Genomic DNA, 19,601 nt, shown 5'->3' with positions numbered 1-19,601 from the left:
GATAGTATTGTCTGTGCACGCTAACACCGATTCCTCTCGCACTAGGAAGCAGAAGGCTTTCAGAGCCAGGAAACTGGATAACAGCTCCAAGCTGTTAGTGTGCGACATGCGTTGGAAATGCATCCATCGGCTTTCGATGGAAAAAACCCTGAAGGTGCGCTCCCAAACCTTCCGAAGAGGCATCGTTGGTAAGGGTGAGCGATGGGGCGTCCGAGGAGGGAGCGGCCTGCTGCGACACTGGGAGTGTGATTTTTTTACTACTATTTTATGTACCGTGGGACTCACACTCCGACGACGGGGAATATTCAAGCATGTGAATCTATGAAAGACACCCCAATACTGGAGAACCTGATCTCCTCCCAAATTTTTCTGCCAGCTTTTCTACTTCTGCAATTGGTGTTAGCAAGGCAATATCATCGGCATATGCCAATATTTTTGGTTCAATTATCAGATTATTTAAAATCAGGGAAATAAAAGGATCCAAATAAAATGCAAAAAGGATTAGGGAGCACGGGCAGCCCTGTCGAGTACCTCTTTCTATCTTCAGCCTCTTAGATGTATACCCCATTATCTGAATCTTGGCATGAGGGTTATAATACATAGCCTGTATTGCCCGAATAAATCCTGGACCAAAGCCTCTCTCAGCCAGTTTATCCCACAGGTAGTTCCAAGCCACCCGATCAAAGGCTTTCTCGGCGTCTTGCAGGACCACAGCCACCGCTCTTTTCTCTATCTCAGCAATATCCAATATTGATATTACTCGCCGCGTGTGGTCTGTGGTCCCCCGACCAGGAACAAAGCTGTGCTGCCATGGTGAAATAATTGCAGCGATGTTCTTTTGTAATCGGGTGGCCATAACTTTCGAATATATTTTTGCGCCTGTGTTCATAAGAGAAATCGGGCGATACAACGAGGGGAGTTCTGGGGGTTTGTCTTTAAGAAAACTACACCATCTGTGTCCTGCCATGACATTGGGGGTGTTCCATAATATTGAACATCTAAAAATAGGTCTTGCAGAAGAGGTATTATTTGTGCTGCTAGCATTTTATATAGCTCAATTGGAATTTTGTCTGGCCTAGCTGCTTTACCAGATGAGAGAGATGATAGTGCCAATTGTACTTCTTCTAACGTAATTTCCTGCTCTAATTCATGGGTAATTTCATTATCTATCCTGGGAAGTGATATACTGCAGTTATCAATATCTCCTAACTCGTCTTGCTCCCCTTGGTCCTCTACCGAGAATTCTGCCTGATATAATTTGCTATAAAATTCCTCAAAGATTTTAATAATCTTCTCAGAATCTGATACTAATACACCATTTATGTCTTGCATTTTTTATATGTTATTTCTAACACTTTTTTGTCTCGTTCTTAGAGCTAATAATCTCCCAGTTGTCTCTCCATATAGCTCCTTACGATATATCTGGAATTTTTGGGCCACTTTCTTGTGAAAGTGCTGATTAATTTCATCTTTAACCAATGCTATCTTAGATAAATGTGTTAGTAGTATATCTTCCGCAGCTCAATTACAGATTATTTGTACATGCTCTGATTCCAATTTACCTAATTTTTTAATCAATTGATCTGTCTGTTTTTTAGGTTCCCTCCGATTGCGGGCAGCAAACCCTATTATTTCCCCCCTCAGGGCAGCCTTGTACGAATCCCACACCACTGCTCGGGAAGCGCTAAATCTATTACAATCGAAGAACGATTGGGTCCATTGTTTGATATGTACACAGAACTTGTCACCTAATATTAGCTTTCTGTCAAAAGTCCATGGAGTTTGTCTATTCAGACCGTGAACTTCCCTGATTTCCAAAATTAACGGATTGTGATCTGAATAGAGCTGTGGAAGTTTTATTATATCCAGATTATCCAACCATTGTATAGGGGCCAAAAAATAATCCAAACAAACACATTGTGGGGATGAGTAATATGTAAAACCTGTGACCACTGCTAGTTCCAACTCCAGCTCCCCTCAAATATTAGGATCGTCTAAGTTTGAGCCATATATATTAACAACAGTAAAGCCCAGTGATACCTCCATTACGGCCCAGCAACCCCATTTATCTGCTTTTGTTCGTTGAAACATCCCGCTCCGGTGTTTAATATATGTAGCCACACCTCTCGTTGTTGTTGCTTGGGTGGAACACACTGCTAAGTTATACCCTCTGATCTCAAGGCATGTTTTTATTGCAAATGGGATGTGCGTCTTCTGTAAACACAGGACGTCTGGGTTCAACATAGTGATTATTTCAAAGACTTTGGCACGTTTTACCTTGTCATTCAGACCACCAACATTTGATGAGCAAATCCTGAATTTACCCATATTTTCCTATTTGGCATATCTTGTATATCCATTGCCACTGATTATGCCATCTTTGTCTGGTACAGCATACCCCTTCATACATCCGTCTGCATCTGTCTGATTTTTTATTTTTTTTTCTTTCTGCCCGCACCAGAATCCTTAGGGGCGATCCGGAGGAGGGGCAAGCGGTGTGCTATCCATTGCGGTTGATTCTACAAATGGGCTCCCTTGAGCCTTTAAGCTGACGAGCTTCTGGATGACGCACCTGCGTGCTGGTTAGGCATCAAGGCCTGTGACGGTTGCTTGGCGGCCTCCTTTTTCACCCCGAATACGTTCTCTACTGATGAGGGAACATATCCCGAAACCCGGGCCATGTCTCGGGTCTAGAGATCTTCCCAACAACAAGTACTTACTTGCACCTACTGAGGTGAACCACTCATGAACTACACGTACCAGAATCCTTAGGGGCGATCCGGAGGAGGGGCTAGCAGTGTGCGATCCATTGCGGTTGATTCTACAAATGGGCTCCCTTGAGCCTTTAAGATGACGAGCTTCAGGATGACGCACCTGCGTGCCGGTTAGGCATCAAGGCCTGTGACGGTTGCTTGGCGGCCTCCTTTTCCACCCCGAATACGTTCTCTACTGATGAGGGAAGATATCCCGAAACCCGGGCCATGTCTCGGGTCTAGAGATTTTCACAACAACCAGTACTTACTTGCACCTACTGAGGTGAACCACTCACTACACGTACCAGAATCCTTAGGGGCGATCCGGAGGGGCTAGCGGTGTGCTATCCATAGCGGTTGAGCATTAGAGAGTAGTAGAGAGTATTCGCGGACACAGAGCCACACACACAGAGCCACGTACACACAGACAGAGCCGCGCACACACACACACACACACACAGAGCCGCGCACACACACACACACACAGAGCCGCGCACACACACACACACACACAGAGCCGCGCACACACACACACACACACAGAGCCACGCACACACACACACACACACACACAGAGCCACACACACACACAGAGCCACACACAGAGCCACGCACACACACACACACACACACACAGAGCCACGCACACACACACACACACACAGAGCCACGCACACACACACACACACAGAGCCACGCACACACACGCACACAGAGCCACGCACACACACACACACACAGAGCCACGCACACACACACACACACACAGAGCCACGCACACACACACACACACAGAGCCACGCACACACACAGAGCCACGCACACACACACAGAGCCACGCACACACACACAGAGCCACGCACACACACACACAGAGCCACGCACACACACACAGAGCCACGCACACACACACAGAGCCACGCACACACACAGAGCCACGCACACACACAGAGCCACGCACACACACAGAGCCACGCACACACACAGAGCCACACACACAGCCACACACAGAGACACACACACAGAGCCACGCGCACGCACACACACAGAGCCACGCGCACGCACACAGACAGAGCCACGCACACACACACACAGACAGAGCCACGCACACACACACAGACAGAGCCACGCACACACACACAGACAGAGCCACGCACACACACACAGACAGAGCCACGCACACACACACAGACAGAGCCACGCACACACACACAGACAGAGCCACGCACACACACACACACAGAGCCACGCACACACACACACACACAGACAGAGCCACGCACACACACAGACAGAGCCACGCACACACACAGAGAGCCACGCACACACAGACAGAGCCACGCACACACACAGACAGAGCCACGCACACACACAGACAGAGCCACGCACACACACAGACAGAGCCACGCACACACACACAGACAGAGCCACGCACACACACACACAGACAGAGCCACGCACACACACAGACAGACCCACGCACACACAGACACACAGACAGAGCCATGCACAAACAGACACACATAGCCACGCACACACAGACAGCCACGCACACACAGACACAGACAGAGCCACGCACACACAGACACACAGACACACAGACAGCCACGCACACACACAATAAGAGCCACGCACACAAACAAACAGAGCCACGCACACACACAGACAGAGCCACGCACACACACAGACAGAGCCACGCACACAAACAGACACACAGACAGAGCCACGCACAAACAGACACACATAGCCACGCACACACAGACAGCCACGCACACACAGACACAGACAGAGCCACGCACACACAGACACAGACAGAGCCACGCACACACAGACACACAGACAGAGCCATGCACAAACAGACACAGAGCCACGCACACACAGACACACAGACAGCCACGCACACACAGACACAGACAGAGCCACGCACACACAGACACACAGACAGAGCCACGCACACACAGACTGAGCCACGCACACACACACAGACAGAGCCACGCACACAGACAGAGCCACGCACACAGACAGAGACAGAGCCACGCAAACACACACACACACAGAGCCACGCACACGCACACAGACAGAGCCACGCACACGCACACACACAGACAGAGCCACGCACACGCACACACACAGACAGAGCCACGCACACGCACACACAGACAGAGCCACGCACACGCACACACACACAGACAGAGCCACACACACAGACAGAGCCACGCACACACACACAGACAGAGCCACACACACACAGAGCCACGCACACACACACAGAGCCACGCACACACACACAGAGCCACGCACACACACACAGAGCCACGCACACACACACAGAGCCACGCACACACACACAGAGCCACGCACACACACACAGAGCCACGCACACACACACACACACAGAGCCACGCACACAGACAGAGCCACGCACACGCACACACACAGACAGAGCCACGCACACACACAGACACACAGACAGAGCCCCACACACACAGACAGAGCCACGCACACACACACACAGAGCCACGCACACACACACAGAGCCACGCACACACACACACAGAGCCACGCACACACACAGACAGAGCCACGCACACACACACACACAGACAGAGCCACGCACACACACAGACACACAGACAGAGCCCCACACACACAGACAGAGCCACGCACGCACACACACAGAGCCACGCACACACACACAGAGCCACGCACACACACAGACACACAGACAGACCCATGCACAAACAGACACACAGAGCCACACAGACACACAGAGCCACACAGACACACAGACAGCCACGCACACACAGACACAGACAGAGCCACGCACACACACACAGAGACAGAGCCACGCACATACACACACAGACAGAGCCACGCACACACACACACAGAGCCACGCACACGCACACACACAGAGCCACGCGCACACACACAGACAGAGCCACGCACACACACACAGACAGAGCCACGCACACACACAGACAGAGCCACGCACACACACAGACAGAGCCACGCACACACACAGACAGAGCCACGCACACACACAGACAGAGCCACGCACACAAACAGACACACAGACAGAGCCATGCACAAACAGACACACAGAGCCACACAGACACACAGACAGCCACGCACACACAGACACAGACAGAGCCACGCACACACAGACACAGACAGAGCCACGCACACACAGACAGAGCCACGCAAACACACACACAGACAGAGCCACGCACACACACACACACACAGAGCCACGCACACACACAGACAGAGCCACGCACACACACAGACAGAGCCACGCACACACACAGACAGAGCCACGCACACACAGACAGAGCCACGCACACACACAGACAGAGCCACGCACACACACAGACAGAGCCACGCACACACACAGACAGAGCCACGCACACACACAGACAGAGCCACGTACACACACAGACAGACCCACGCACACACACACAGACAGACCAACGCACACACACAGACACACAGACAGAGCCATGCACACACAGACAGAGCCATGCACACACAGACACACAGAGCCACGCACACACAGACAGCCACGCACACACACAGAAAGAGCCACGCACACACACAGACAGAGCCACGCACACACACAGACAGAGCCACGCACACACACAGACACACAGACAGACCCATGCACAGACACACAGAGCCACAGACACACAGAGCCACACAGACACACAGACAGCCACGCACACACAGACACAGACAGAGCCACACAGACACACAGACAGAGCCACGCACACACAGACACAGACAGAGCCACGCACACACAGACAGAGCCACGCACACACAGACAGAGCCACGCACACAGACAGAGCCACGCACACACACACAGACAGAGCCACGCAAACACACACACACACAGAGCCACGCACAGAGCCACGCACACGCACACAGACAGAGCCACGCACACGCACAGACAGAGCCACGCACACACACAGACAGAGCCACGCACACGCACACACACAGACACACAGACAGAGCCACACACACGCACACACACAGACACACAGACAGAGCCACACACACAGACAGAGCCACGCACACACACACACAGACAGAGCCACGCACACACACAGACAGAGCCACGCACACACACACACAGACAGAGCCACGCACACACACAGAGCCACACGCACACAGAGCCACACACACACAGACAGCCACGCACACACACACACACAGAGACAGAGCCACGCACATACACACACAGACAGAGCCACGCACACACACACACACACAGACAGAGCCACGCACACACACACACAGACAGAGCCACGCACACACACACAGACAGAGCCACGCACACACACACAGACAGAGCCACGCACACACACACAGACAGAGCCACGCACACACACACACAGACAGAGCCACGCAGTTTCCTTCCACCCCCTTTTACAGCACCGACTGTCATACATTAGCTTTGGCATCTTTGGAAGGTAGCAAAGTATGCAAATAACACTAATTCCAGTCTACTACACTACTCGGCTCAAAGATAATCAGTCTACTCAATGACAATCAATCTACTCAATGACAATCAATCTACTCAATGACATTCTTATGACGCTCTGATAATCTACCATGACAATCTACTCCGCTTCACAACACTGTAGGCAAGACCCTCTATGCCTCTCAACTCTACGACACTCTACACCACTCCATGACACTCCACATCACTCAAATCTACACTACTCTGTAACACTCCACTCTACTCAACACTTTTTTCCATGGCACGATCCTTGACCCTACTAACTTTTAGCCACGCAGGTGTACACCCTGGCTTAAAAATATTAGCAAAGCTAATATCTCTTGCATGGGCGCGACTTTTTGGCTTTGGCAAGATTTGTCTTAATGTGCTTAGACCGCTCGTTTAATCACAGTTAAGATATTGCTTTGAATTCAATTGTAACTAACTCCCCATTTACTTGTCTCAAGACCCCCAGAACGCTGCCTTACAGGTCCCACGTTAGCCCAAAAAACCGGACCGATTTCATCTAAGGACATGATACTCCCAGGGCACAAACCCAAGCTGCAGAAATGGAAAAAGTCCTTGGCGGTCTACAAAAATAAGCAGGATCTCCTACTGCCAAATCTATTGATATATGCAAGCAGGAACGAGTGAGAAAAGTACAGGGTTCGGGAGAGAGGGAACGCGCGAGGTGGGGCGAAGAGTATTGGCAGTTACAGTTGAAAGGGTCGGTTAGCAATCGCGTTCCAAGGGGTGCCGGTTGCAAAATCCACTAGGATTTTAAAACGTATGGGAATTGTCTCGCCTTTTTACTCCGCTGCCAGTCACGTCGCCTCTATAAGGAGATCTGAATAAATACCCCAGTGTCCTAACCCCTCTGAAGATCACAGGCCACGGTCCCTAAATCCCTCGCATTCTTAACTGTATTTTACCTCCTCCTTTGGACCCCCAGGAAGTCACAAAATACGCACCCCGTCGATTACCACATGCCCTCCTATCCATAACTACAACCTCCATCTGCCTACCCTCCGTCACACATATAGATAGCTATAACAATGCACTGTCTGAGGGCGCCTATGTCCCGCCGCCAGGGACGCGCTTCCATCCCCCCGTACCTGCACCATGATGGCCAGCCGCAGGGACTCCTTGGCGATGTTGTCGGAACATTTCTTGCAGGAGGCGCGGCCGCTCTTTGCGTACTCGGCCCTATAGAGTTTGTCTGTGGGGGGCATCGGCCATGGTCGGACAGAAGATGCAGTGGACACCAGCCAAAACAACACCGGCCTGCTGCAACAGCACACGCAGTCCGCACGGCGTGCAAGAGCCCGCCACACACAACCACAGGCGCGACTACACGACACCAGAGCCAGGCGCTCTGTCACATCGACAATCCACTACTCTGGCCTAGCTGCCTGCAGGCTAGCATTCCAAGTACAAACAAGTGTCTGTCGCGTGGGGCACAAGCAGGCCCGGACTGGCCGTTGTGGGCACCGGGCAATCCCCCGGTCGGCCGCAAGGGTGGGGGCCGGTTTTGGGCCCTGGGGGCCGTTTTTGTTGCAGAGCCGTTTTTGCAGCATAGCTGCAAAATCGGCCCTGTAACAAAATCGGCTGAAAAGTGGCCCTGGCAAAGCGCTCGCCCCCCTCCCGCCCAGGGGGCGGGGGGCCGTCCGAGCACTTTGCCAGGGCCGGTTTTGGTTCCCAGTCCGGCCCTGGGCACAAGAGAGCGCGCGACAGAAAGCTAGACCGGCTGCGACTTTGACAAAACCCAGTCGTTTGGCTGCCATTTAAAGTGTGTAGTGGGCGCCCTTTACTATAACAGAAGGTATACGCAAAACGAAAACAAGCATTGGCAATGCTAATTGCTCCGGTTTTAAGGAATGTTGAATGGTACTGTGAGTCTGTGAAGTATTACATATAGATAGGTTAAATGTCAGGTATTTAGGAGCATACATAGACAAGCACTCACTGGAAGACTCGGCGGCGGCCGGGCAACAATGGCGGCCGCAAACATCCGAAAAATTCGGATTCTGGGGCGTGTTTTTGGCGTTCTGAGTGACTGATGACGTCACAGTCGAAAGAACGCAAAAAAACACGCCCCCGAATCCGAAAGAGACGGGGCTTGAACTGAGAGATGCCCCTCTCATCCAATGGCAGGCCTCCGTTTAGGGAGCCAACCAATGGAAAAGAGAGGCGGGTTCAAGCCCCGTACTAAAAATCATTAAATCTCCTCCCGGAGACCGCGCAAGCGCAGCCTTTCGGTCCTCGACCTAAAAAGGGCTTATGGCCCTTAACGATGGGAATAGACTAGACTCCAGTCTCCTCTTTACTCTGGGTCTTTAAACCTTAGCCACCGCATTTTAAATATCGGCAATACTAATATTCATATTCCATCTTCTATAAATTCCTCATTATCCTACCCTTGTTGGACATATAAGCACATAAAAATATATACAGCTTGGTCTTATATATTATTCGAAGTTCTTATTTTCACATATTCCTATCTTGAGCACAGTATTTCATATCTCAAAGTGTATTCAGGTAGTCTTGATATTGTACCTCTGATATTAAAAAGTGTGTATGCCCTTTATAGAGTATTTTTAAGGTTGCTGGGTTCAACAGGAAAGCCTGTGCACCCTTGCTTTGAAAGGGAGAAATTAGTCGCCTTAAATGCTACCTCCTTTCCACAGTATGGTGGCAGAAATCAGGTCTCACGAAGAATTGGAATCCTTTCCCTTGTCGTTTCCTATCGGGTCTTGGAAGATCATATAGTGCCTCCTGTGCTAGAAAGTTATTCAGATTGATCAATATGGCTCTAGGATATTTTGCTGCTGAGCCTTTTTTCCCCTCGGATAGCTTAAATGGAAATCTGTGGGCTCTCTGTAGCTCGCTGGCCCAGTCCCACATTGTTAGCTCCAGAAAGGCCTCCAAAAAAAGTTCCTGGCCAAACTTCCGCACATCCGTCTCTTCCGCCCCCTCAGGTATCCCCAGTATCCTGAGATTATTTCTCCGGAGTCGATTTTCTAGATCAACAATTTTTAGTTGCATATCCTCTCGGTCAGACAAGATCATATCTAGATCAGTCTTTTGTATCGTCATTTGGTCCTCTATTGCGGATATCCGCTCTTCCACTGCGGTTATCTTTTCTGAAAATTCATTGCAGGCCTTAGCAATTCTCCTCACTGAGTTCTGCAATTTACGGCAAGCCGTTTGGGTCTTCTGACTTTCTGAGCGAGTTTCTGCTCTATGTTCCACTATTAGTTGGTAGATTGTACTCCGTGATATCTCGTCAGGATTACTAGGTATTGCCAATGTGCCTGCCGAGGCTCCCGCTGTTACTCCCTCTGTTGTCCCTGGGGTGGGCTCGGAATCAACTTGAGCCTCTGGAGAAAGAGATATTTCCCAGGCTAAACCTTTGCCTGTTCCAGCTTGTGATAGATCTAAACTTGGATTCCCATGAGCCATCGTTTTGTTGTGAACCATAGTAATATTTGGGGTCTTCTCTTCAGATGTTGAATCCATAACTGAATCATTCTGTTCACTTGCCAGACTAGCTATTGAACCATATAAAGACTCCGCCTTTTGTCATTCATCGTGCTCCTCATCCGAGCGGTCGAAATGATCCGAAAATAAGAGAAGAGGCTCCCTTGAATCTCTCTCACAGATTAATTTCATCCCTTTTTCCACACTCAGTCCAGACCCTGTATTCTGAATACTGCCGGAACCCAGCGGCTCAGTGGGCTGTACTATTGATCTTGTTATCTGGGCAACCTTTTCTGCTTGGCTCCCAGCTTGTTCCTTCTCTGTTAGTTTCAGATTTTTTAATTGGCTTGTTACCTTTGGTAGGAGATTTTGCTGACTCGCGAGATCTCGCTCTGTTTTACTTTTATCCTTCTTAGTTGAGAACATTTGAGGAACTCTCTTACTTTTTCCCTCGTTGGAGTCCACTTTATTTATTTATTTACTTATAAAGCGCCTGAATCGACTCCCGGAGGAGTATCTCCGCGCTGGGAAATGTATTATCAGAGGGAATTATTGCTCAGGCGCTGAAAAGAAAAGTTTTTAATTATTTCCTAAAGGCAGAATGTTCCGCACTTAACCGGAGCTGAGCAGGTAGCTTATTCCAATTACTGGGGCCAAGCACAGAAAGGGCGTTACCACACTGTCTGGTCCGTTTTATTCTTGGTACATTGAGTAAGTGTTTTGCTACCGAACGCAAAGACCGTGTGGGGACATATATATTAAATTTATCTTTCATATATTTTGGGCCTTGGTTCAACAATGCCTTGTGAATGATGCAATTGATTTTAAACTGCACCTGCTTCCGAATGGGCAGCCAATGTAATTGCTGGAGCAATGGCTTGGAGGCTGATCTTACTGGGGCATTCAGAATCAGCCTGGCCGCCGTGTCCTGCACGACCTGAAGTCTGTCTAAGGCTGATTCATTGGCTGCTAGTAATAAACCATTGCAGTAATCCAGTCGACTCAATACAAGTGCCTGGGTTATCGTCTTACGTGCAGAGTCCGGTAATAAGGACAAAATTCGACGTAGCATCCTCAATATATGGCAACAGGCTCCAGCAGTTTGGGCAGCATGGGCTTTCATTGTCAGAGTCTGTTCCAAGCGGACCCCTAGGTTTTTAATGTCTGTTTTAGGAGCAGGCGATATACCCATATCCGATGGCCACCAATCCGGGGACCACGATAACTTGGCCTCTCTAAACAGCATGATCTTGGTCTTTCCTATGTTACACTGAAGATAATTATTCTTCATCCATTAGGAAATTGTTCCCATTCCAATGGAGAATGCCCTTTTCACCTCCGGCATGAATTTTTCAAATGGAAACAGCAGTTGGGTATCATCCGCATATGAAACAGGGACGAATCCGCAGCTTCCTAATAGTTCTGCCAAGGGAGCCACATAGATATTAAAAAGGAGTTGGGCTCAAACATGAGCCCTGGGGGACTCCCTTGGTCAGAGTTAACGAAGATTACCTAAAATTCCAGAGGTTTACTACCTGGGTCCGACCGTCTAGGAAGCAAACTAGCCATTCCAAGGCTTGATCTGCGAGTCCTACTGTTTCCAATTGCTGTCTCGTGATTTTATACGAGATGTTGTCGAAAGCTGCCGACAGGTCAAGCAGCATTAAGATCATTGAGTGCCCTTTATCTAGAGTCCTTCTCATATGGTCAGTGACTTCTAGAAGGGCAGACTCAGTGCTGTGTTTGGGCCAGAATGCAGATTGTGATGGAACTAACCTGTCGGTGCTTTCAATAAGGCGGTAACAACCAACATCCTATCAAAATGACCTGATGATGTGGAACTTTTCCATAAATATGTATCTCCGGGAAAAAAGGACAGGTTGGAAAAAATGCTGTTCAACCACTTTAGTAGTTTAACAGTTCATCTCCCCAACTGCACCTTCCAGGGCTCTTTTCCTGTTACTACCTCCTGTCTGAGGGTCCTGCAACCGATTACCAAGCGAGTTATCCATCATTCCTCTGCTCTTTCCCCCTCGTGCTGTTTTTGGTGGCATCTCTATGTATCAATAAGCAGGATTTTTTTTCCCTCACCCAAACAAAGAGCGTAGGTTACTGTTCAATATGTTCAGTGCACGGCACTTCTTAAAGAATAGATATCCGTATATCAACACAGCAAAACGCAAACGCAATGACAAAAAAATAGATCGCTCCAAGATTTTTGCATTGCCTGTCAAATCATATTTGTATATAATCATTTGTGGTTTTAAATGCTCACGCGATATCTGTAGTCTGGCTTTCAACAGGGTACAGAATATTTGTAGTCCACCTTCCATAGGACCATAATGCACCTATCTGGCCGTTGTGTCCGCTAAGCCCTAATCCTGACTCCCTTGCTGTGGACTGCTTGCAGAACGCTCTTTTTCCCCTGCTTCTCCTCCTCCACCAGGCTAACCGATGTGGCTCCACCGCTCCCAGGAGCGAAACGTCAGCGCCTCCCACCACATCCGTGGGGTCCGCGATTCTCGTGTCAATCAAGTCGGTTCCAGAGCTCCAGCGCTCCGGTGCTCCAAGGACAGATGTTTCTCCCAGCCATCATGGAGCAAAACTCTACTACGGTTAAGATTCCCGGTATAATTTCCGATTCGGCTACTGCTTTTCATTCCCTCCTTGCGAAATCACCAGTAGAGAGGAGCTGTGACAGAGCTATCCTCTCACTCGTCCCTCACGGACGCCTTCTGTTTTTCCCCCTCCAATATTCACACGTACCCAGACAATGGATTCCTATGGAGGAAAATGGAGTTAACAGTAAACCACGGTTATAGTTACTTTTCAGGTTTAGTGCTGGGCTAAAATATACAACACTGGGTTCTCTCCTGATAACAGGTGAGTAAATTGGAATTCGTTGTTTGGCAGTTTTTAGATGAATATTTTAAAGTTTCAAAACTCCACACTTGGAAGAATTTCCAAGTGAAACCAGTCAATGTTACCCTATGAAGAAAAGTGAGTTATCAGCTTTTGGGTAAGTACCTAACTGGCAGTTAAGGTTCTGGGCATAGGCTCGGGGGTCTCCCAGGGTAAGGCAGGTACAGTCATTACACCCTTAGCGGCACAGGGACAGCCGGGTGCAGAGAGAGTAGGCCCCATGCAATCCTATGGAGGATAGGGGGCCTTGAATTGGTGGCTGCTAGCAGGCAGGCCACGCGGCTGTGGGAGCTGGGCTCCTGGTCACTTGCTCAGGGCAAATGGGGAAGTAGATTAGGACAAAGGTTGAACACCCAGGGGCACTCTGGCGGCTGGTTGAAGGGTGCTTTTTAGCCGCCGGGCGCTTAATGTTATTCAAAGGGAGACTTGGAAATCGAACATAGGCTGCAGGTTCGGGGACGGAGATTCTTCAGATGCGACCACCACTTTGAGAGGTAAGTAGGGATCTTGGAGGATAGGTAGACACCCAGGAGTTCGGCACAGGGGGCCGTGGGGCGCCGGGTGCAGGGGTGTCTTTGGACGTCAGGAAATCTTACCCTCAGCTGGTTGCGGCTGGAGGGGTCCCTGGTTGTGAGGCTGCAGGCATCGTCGGATCGTCGAGGAGGGTCTTTGGGCACTGGATTCCGGGTGACAGTCGTTTGGGGGACCTCCGTGTTGTCTTTGTCCACGAGGACACAGGCCGGGCTCGGTGGATGCAGAGAGTTGCTGGATTCGCGGTTCCTCGCTGGCACCAGGTGTTGCTGCTGTTTGAGCAGAACCACTGCTCGTGGGAGTCCCAGTCTTTAGAGGATCAAGGCAGGCTGGTCCTTCGGGGTTTTCAAGGTTGCTGTCTGCAGGAGAAGCCGGGGTTTAGCAGGAGCAGGTTCAAGGATCAACAGGCCTGTAGGGTTCTGGGGCCAAGTCAGTTGGTGTCGTCCTCTTGTTAGCAGCTGCACGGCAGGTCTTCTTGTTGCTAGTTCTTCTCTATTTCGAAACGGGATCTGAGGAAGGAAGGTTCAGAGTGCCCCTAAATACTAAATGTAGGGGCGTTACAGGTAGGGCAAGGGCAGGGACCAATGGGTCCCTGTCCTTGGGTGGCTACACCCACTATCCTGCTCCTCTCCTGTGGGAGGGGTGCAGGGGCCTAGCTCTGATTGGGCAGGGCTCCCCATCCTCAAGATGGCGGTAGCCCGGAGTTGTGCTTCACCTCGCCTATCCCACCTGAGGGGTGGAGTTGGCACAGGCTGGCACACCCCCTTTCCTCACCTAGGGTTTCCCGCCTGTCTTCCCGCCAGAGAGGGGTTCAGAACCGATGGGGGCTTGTTGCGGAGTACAGCAATTGGCCTGGGGAAGCTCACAAAAGGTAGCATGCCTTTGAAGCTTTCCCTGCCCATCCTGGGGAAGGAGGCCTGGCACCTCATCGCAGGATGTGCATTATTTCAGGCCCCTGAGAGCGGCAAGCTCTCGACCCAGGGGCCCAGAAACAGGTCTGGTGGTGGCAGCCTCGGTAGCCATGCAGTCAGGACACTGGGAGTTGGTTAGGTTAGAGGGGACATCTCTAAGATGCCCTCTGAAGTGCATTTGGCATTAAATCCCACACTGGCATCAGTGTAGGTTTAATGTGCTGAGAAGTTTGATATCAAACTCCAGTTTTCAGTGCAGCCATTATGGTGCTGTGGAGTTTGTAATGACAACCTCCCAGCACCATATACTCTTAATGGTATCACTGCACTTACAGCACCCAGGAATGGCCTTGGGTTCTGAAGGTGCACAGGGCACATGCACCCGTGCCCACACCACTGGCACAGTGCACCCAGCTAGAGGGGTGACTGATGTGTGCCAGGGCAGTGGGTTTGTGGGCATGTCACACAGGGAGGTGTGCCATGTCGACTCTTTGTGTAGTTCTGCACCAGGACACTCAGCCTGCAAAAGCAGTGTGTGTGTGTGTGTGTGTGTCTGGGTACAGGGCCCCTAAGGGTGGCATAATAAGAGCTGCAGCCCTTGGGGGTGTTCTCTAGTCACAATGCCCTGGGTACCTAGGGTACCATTTACCAGGGACTGACATGTGGACAGAAATGCCAATTGGGTTTTATTTCAATACAGTTTTTAGAGAAGGAACACAGGCCCTGGGCACCTGATTCAGTCAAAGCACATCAGCAATTCAGCAAAAAGTGGGGGCATACCATGTAAGAAAGATGGCATCACAATAACTAAATGGAAGAGTGAGTATTCGAGATGAAAACGTGCGTATTTTCAGAACTCAAATTGATGTTTGGAGAAAAAAAGGTTACATTTCCAAAATGCATTTAAAACTTGTATTTGAGTAATAAACCACACTGTGTTAGGAAGACTTATACTCGGATTATACCTTGGTGCCTATAACACTGCAGCTATGGCTGCTATGTAGTAAAGATTTGGAGGCATTGAATACTAATATAGCCTTTTTTACATTACTGCTACCAAGCCGGCCTGATGTGATTGCTGGAGGTAATTCTCTATGGGGTGGCCACTAACGTAATCCTGTTTGACGTGGTCACAACAGGGCTGATATTAGTAGCTCTGAATGATTTTCAGTGAACATAAATATCTTTCAAAGAAAAGGTTTGAGAACACGGGTCCACAGCCATTATAATATTGCTGGCAGGGTAAAAACCTTTTAACTGTAAATTATTCTTATCATGATCTGTTTTCCCACCATCACAATCAGGATGATCGGTACAGGATGTTGTCCTACTGTATGACTAAATGTGTGCAGCTTGAATCACAAAAATTGTCTTATAATGTATGCTGAGTTTCTCAGCAGCATGATATTTTTTTTCAGGCATGCACCATGGCAGGAACAGACGCTGGATCCAAGAGGATTTTGAAACCTATCAGCCAAATGTGGTCAATAATTTGGATAGTGGTCTTCTTTGCAGGTTCTTTGAAATCATATAGAAACCATGTTTTAGAGACTGCAATAATTAGTTCAAAGCGTTGCAAGCTCGTTTCACTAACGAGTGAAACCCATCAATATCTGAAGTGTGTGGCTAAGACAGAGAGGGATCGCCCATTATTAGGATTATGTAGGTGTCCCTCTCATGTCAGGAGCAGCCATCTACATCTTCTCATTCTTCAGAAGTATCCAGATCATAATGGCTAGCCACCTACAGGTGGTACTGGAGTGAGGTGGAGTTGTCTTTGTGGTGTTTGACATGTTTTGCAGGTCAGGATGTGTTGAAGAGGTTGCTGCGGCTGGTTTTGAGGAAACTAGGTGCAATATTTCATCATGCTCTGAAGATCACAGATTAGGACTAATGGTACCTCTAACACTGAAGTACCCCGATGTGAAGGTTCCACATAGTAGTATAACTGGGATAGCTGTACATAGCGAGTGGATAGCTTCACCCTCCAGATGTAGGTGACGTGTGTCATCTTCCTCCTTAACTCTTTGATTAACTTTTAGATCATCATCAGCTGGGTCCTGATACTTTAGTCAACACTGTGCATCTAAAGACACTCCTCTCTTTAAAATCATCCTAAAACTCAGGAATGATGAAAGAAAGGTAGGTAAAGATACTACACAAAATGTTTCTTTGAAAAATGTGCTCCGGATCCATATCTGTGGGCGGACCATTCAGTGCTAAGGATTATTAACAGCGATCCCCTGAAGGAGAACCTGCATTAATCTTCAACATACACCATCTTTTCACCAGAAGAAATTCATGTCCTTAAGAATGCCTTCTATGGATTAATCCAAAGGCAACAGTTCCAAAAGGAGAAAAGTGCCAGTAAAGATGAAAAACAGTGATGGGAATCAAATAATGACTTTGGAGAAGGAAGAGCAGAGTTCACAGGACTCTGTTTCACACAACATGCTGTAGAAAATCTGAGTTATAGTGACCTCTAAATGAGGTTGAGGCGGGGTGGGGGAGTGCTGGCAGTTTAAAGGCTCAAGCTCAGGTCTTTCACTTTGAAGCCGCTAGCCTACTAAAGTGAATATTTGCAGGCCTTATAGGCTTTCATTAGGAGATGTTGCATTTTGAAGGGTACTGAGAGACTTTCAGCTTGACAAGGAAGGATTCAAGGTGAATCAATGAACGTTCCAATGCTTGTTAAGTTAAAGCTATGATGCAAATAAAGACCACAAAAGATGCTGGCAGGTTCCGGAGAAAAGATAAGATTCAAAATAAGTCATTATTGTTACCTAGCGCTAGGCACTGGCTTTCTAGTCACACAGACCCACAGGTTGACGGAAGAAAAATTACTGCACAAAAACAGAGCCCTAAAACACAACGTCCGAAAAAGCAGGATCCCTAACAAAATGTCTCTGGGTGCTGCTGCCTTGATGATCTCATGTGTCTGGTCACAGGAGTTTTGTTTAGGACACTATCTGAAATTGGCAGTCTACTGACAGTTCAATACTACAGCTGCACCCAGACATTGTTTGCTTATACATACTTATCTTCCATTCCAAATTGAGCAAATTTAACTATTTACTGCAATTTTGAAAGAAGTCATTGAGTTTATCCAACCCATATCTTGATCTGAAAACCTGAGACTTCAAACTTGCGACAATCTGTTATTTTTCTACTAACACACCAGTACAAATGATCATTTCAAACTTTTTAATTATTCCAATCACTGCTGACTGTGTGTGTGTGTGTGTGTGTGTGTGTGTGTGTGTGTGTGTACACTAATGTAAATACATATACATGTATGCTGCATTTGATAAAAGGCAGATTTAAATAGTCTAAGATCTGCCTGGATTTTACAGCAAAATGGGGTTTTATGCCACAGAAACATTTGCATTTAAACTTCTATCCTGCAAAAATGAGTAAAAGGAGCAACAAAATTAACTAAGTAGAGTACATACTTTTCCTTTGCCTTGTTTTAGGTTCTTTCCATCAATATCATCAAAATCCGTATCAGAAGAAAAGTGTGTTTCAGTCTCCCTATAAAAGATAAAAGTATGTTAACCTTCAAAAACAACTGCCGTTTAACTCCGATTGTACTTTGTTTTACAACATCCATTGCAATATGCCTATGTAAATATTGCTGCCAATGTATCTATTTCCTGAAGGATAGATCTAAATGTCACTTTTCATGTTAAAATGATGCTCTCTGGATTTTTGTGTGGGACATATTTTTGGCTCCTTGGCAAATTTCAAACATCCTAATTATGGACAATCAGTCAGCTATTAGTTTTAGTGAGGGTTACTTCCGGTTCAGAGAAGGCCTGGCAGTTAGTTCGGGCTCCACTGTTTCCATTGAAACAGGGACAAGTCTGATAAGCATGTGGCTGTGCAGTTCCCATGTTAACTGCACGGTAGTGCCATATTCAACTATCACAGATATACTAGTAGTACTAAAGGACTGAGACCGGCCTCTTTGTGGACTCCTTAGACCATGGGTACTCACAAACGTTTTCCAAAGAGCCACAAAGTGTGGTCCGTGATGAGACCGAGGGAAGTGTTGATGCCAGGAAAGGGGATAGTAAGGTGGGCATAGGGAAAGATAGATATATATATATATATATATCATATATATACATATACAGAGATATATATATATATAGATATACGTATACAGATATATGTATACATATATAGATATATGTATACATATATAGATATATGTATACATATATAGATATATGTATACAGATTATATATATATATATATATATATATATATATGACATATATCTATATATATATATATATATATATCTCGATCTCTATCTCTGTATCTATCTCTATGTATACATACACTGACATGAACAATCCTCACTTAAACAAATTGTGTGATTTTAGGCAATTGATTTATTTCACTTTTCCTCCTTTTTCTTAATTTTCACGTGTAAGAGGACCTCGGGATACATGACTTCAGGATGTGTGCGGTCTAAAACCTGCTCCTGTACCTTA

At 48.0% G+C, this 19,601-nt stretch overlaps 1 protein-coding gene across 3 annotated transcripts in view; it reads right to left on the bottom strand.

Moving 5' to 3' along the window:
• The window catches only part of STAG2 (STAG2 cohesin complex component), a 1,493,174-nt gene that overhangs the window by 1,188,065 nt on the left and 285,508 nt on the right, over window positions 1-19,601 (bottom strand). For all 3 annotated transcript variants that reach the window (XM_078688751.1, XM_078688750.1, XM_078688752.1), the window contains one exon: window positions 18,551-18,629. In XM_078688751.1, the coding sequence (XP_078544877.1) occupies window positions 18,551-18,629 (79 nt within the window). The remainder of the gene's footprint in view (window positions 1-18,550; window positions 18,630-19,601) is intronic.

This window comes from Lissotriton helveticus, chromosome 4_1 (assembly GCF_964261635.1).
Source record: "Lissotriton helveticus chromosome 4_1, aLisHel1.1, whole genome shotgun sequence".
In the NCBI taxonomy this organism is placed as follows: Eukaryota; Metazoa; Chordata; class Amphibia; order Caudata; family Salamandridae; genus Lissotriton; species Lissotriton helveticus.
Note: the sequence above shows the minus strand (reverse complement) of the source record. Positions and strands in the feature narration are given on the sequence as shown.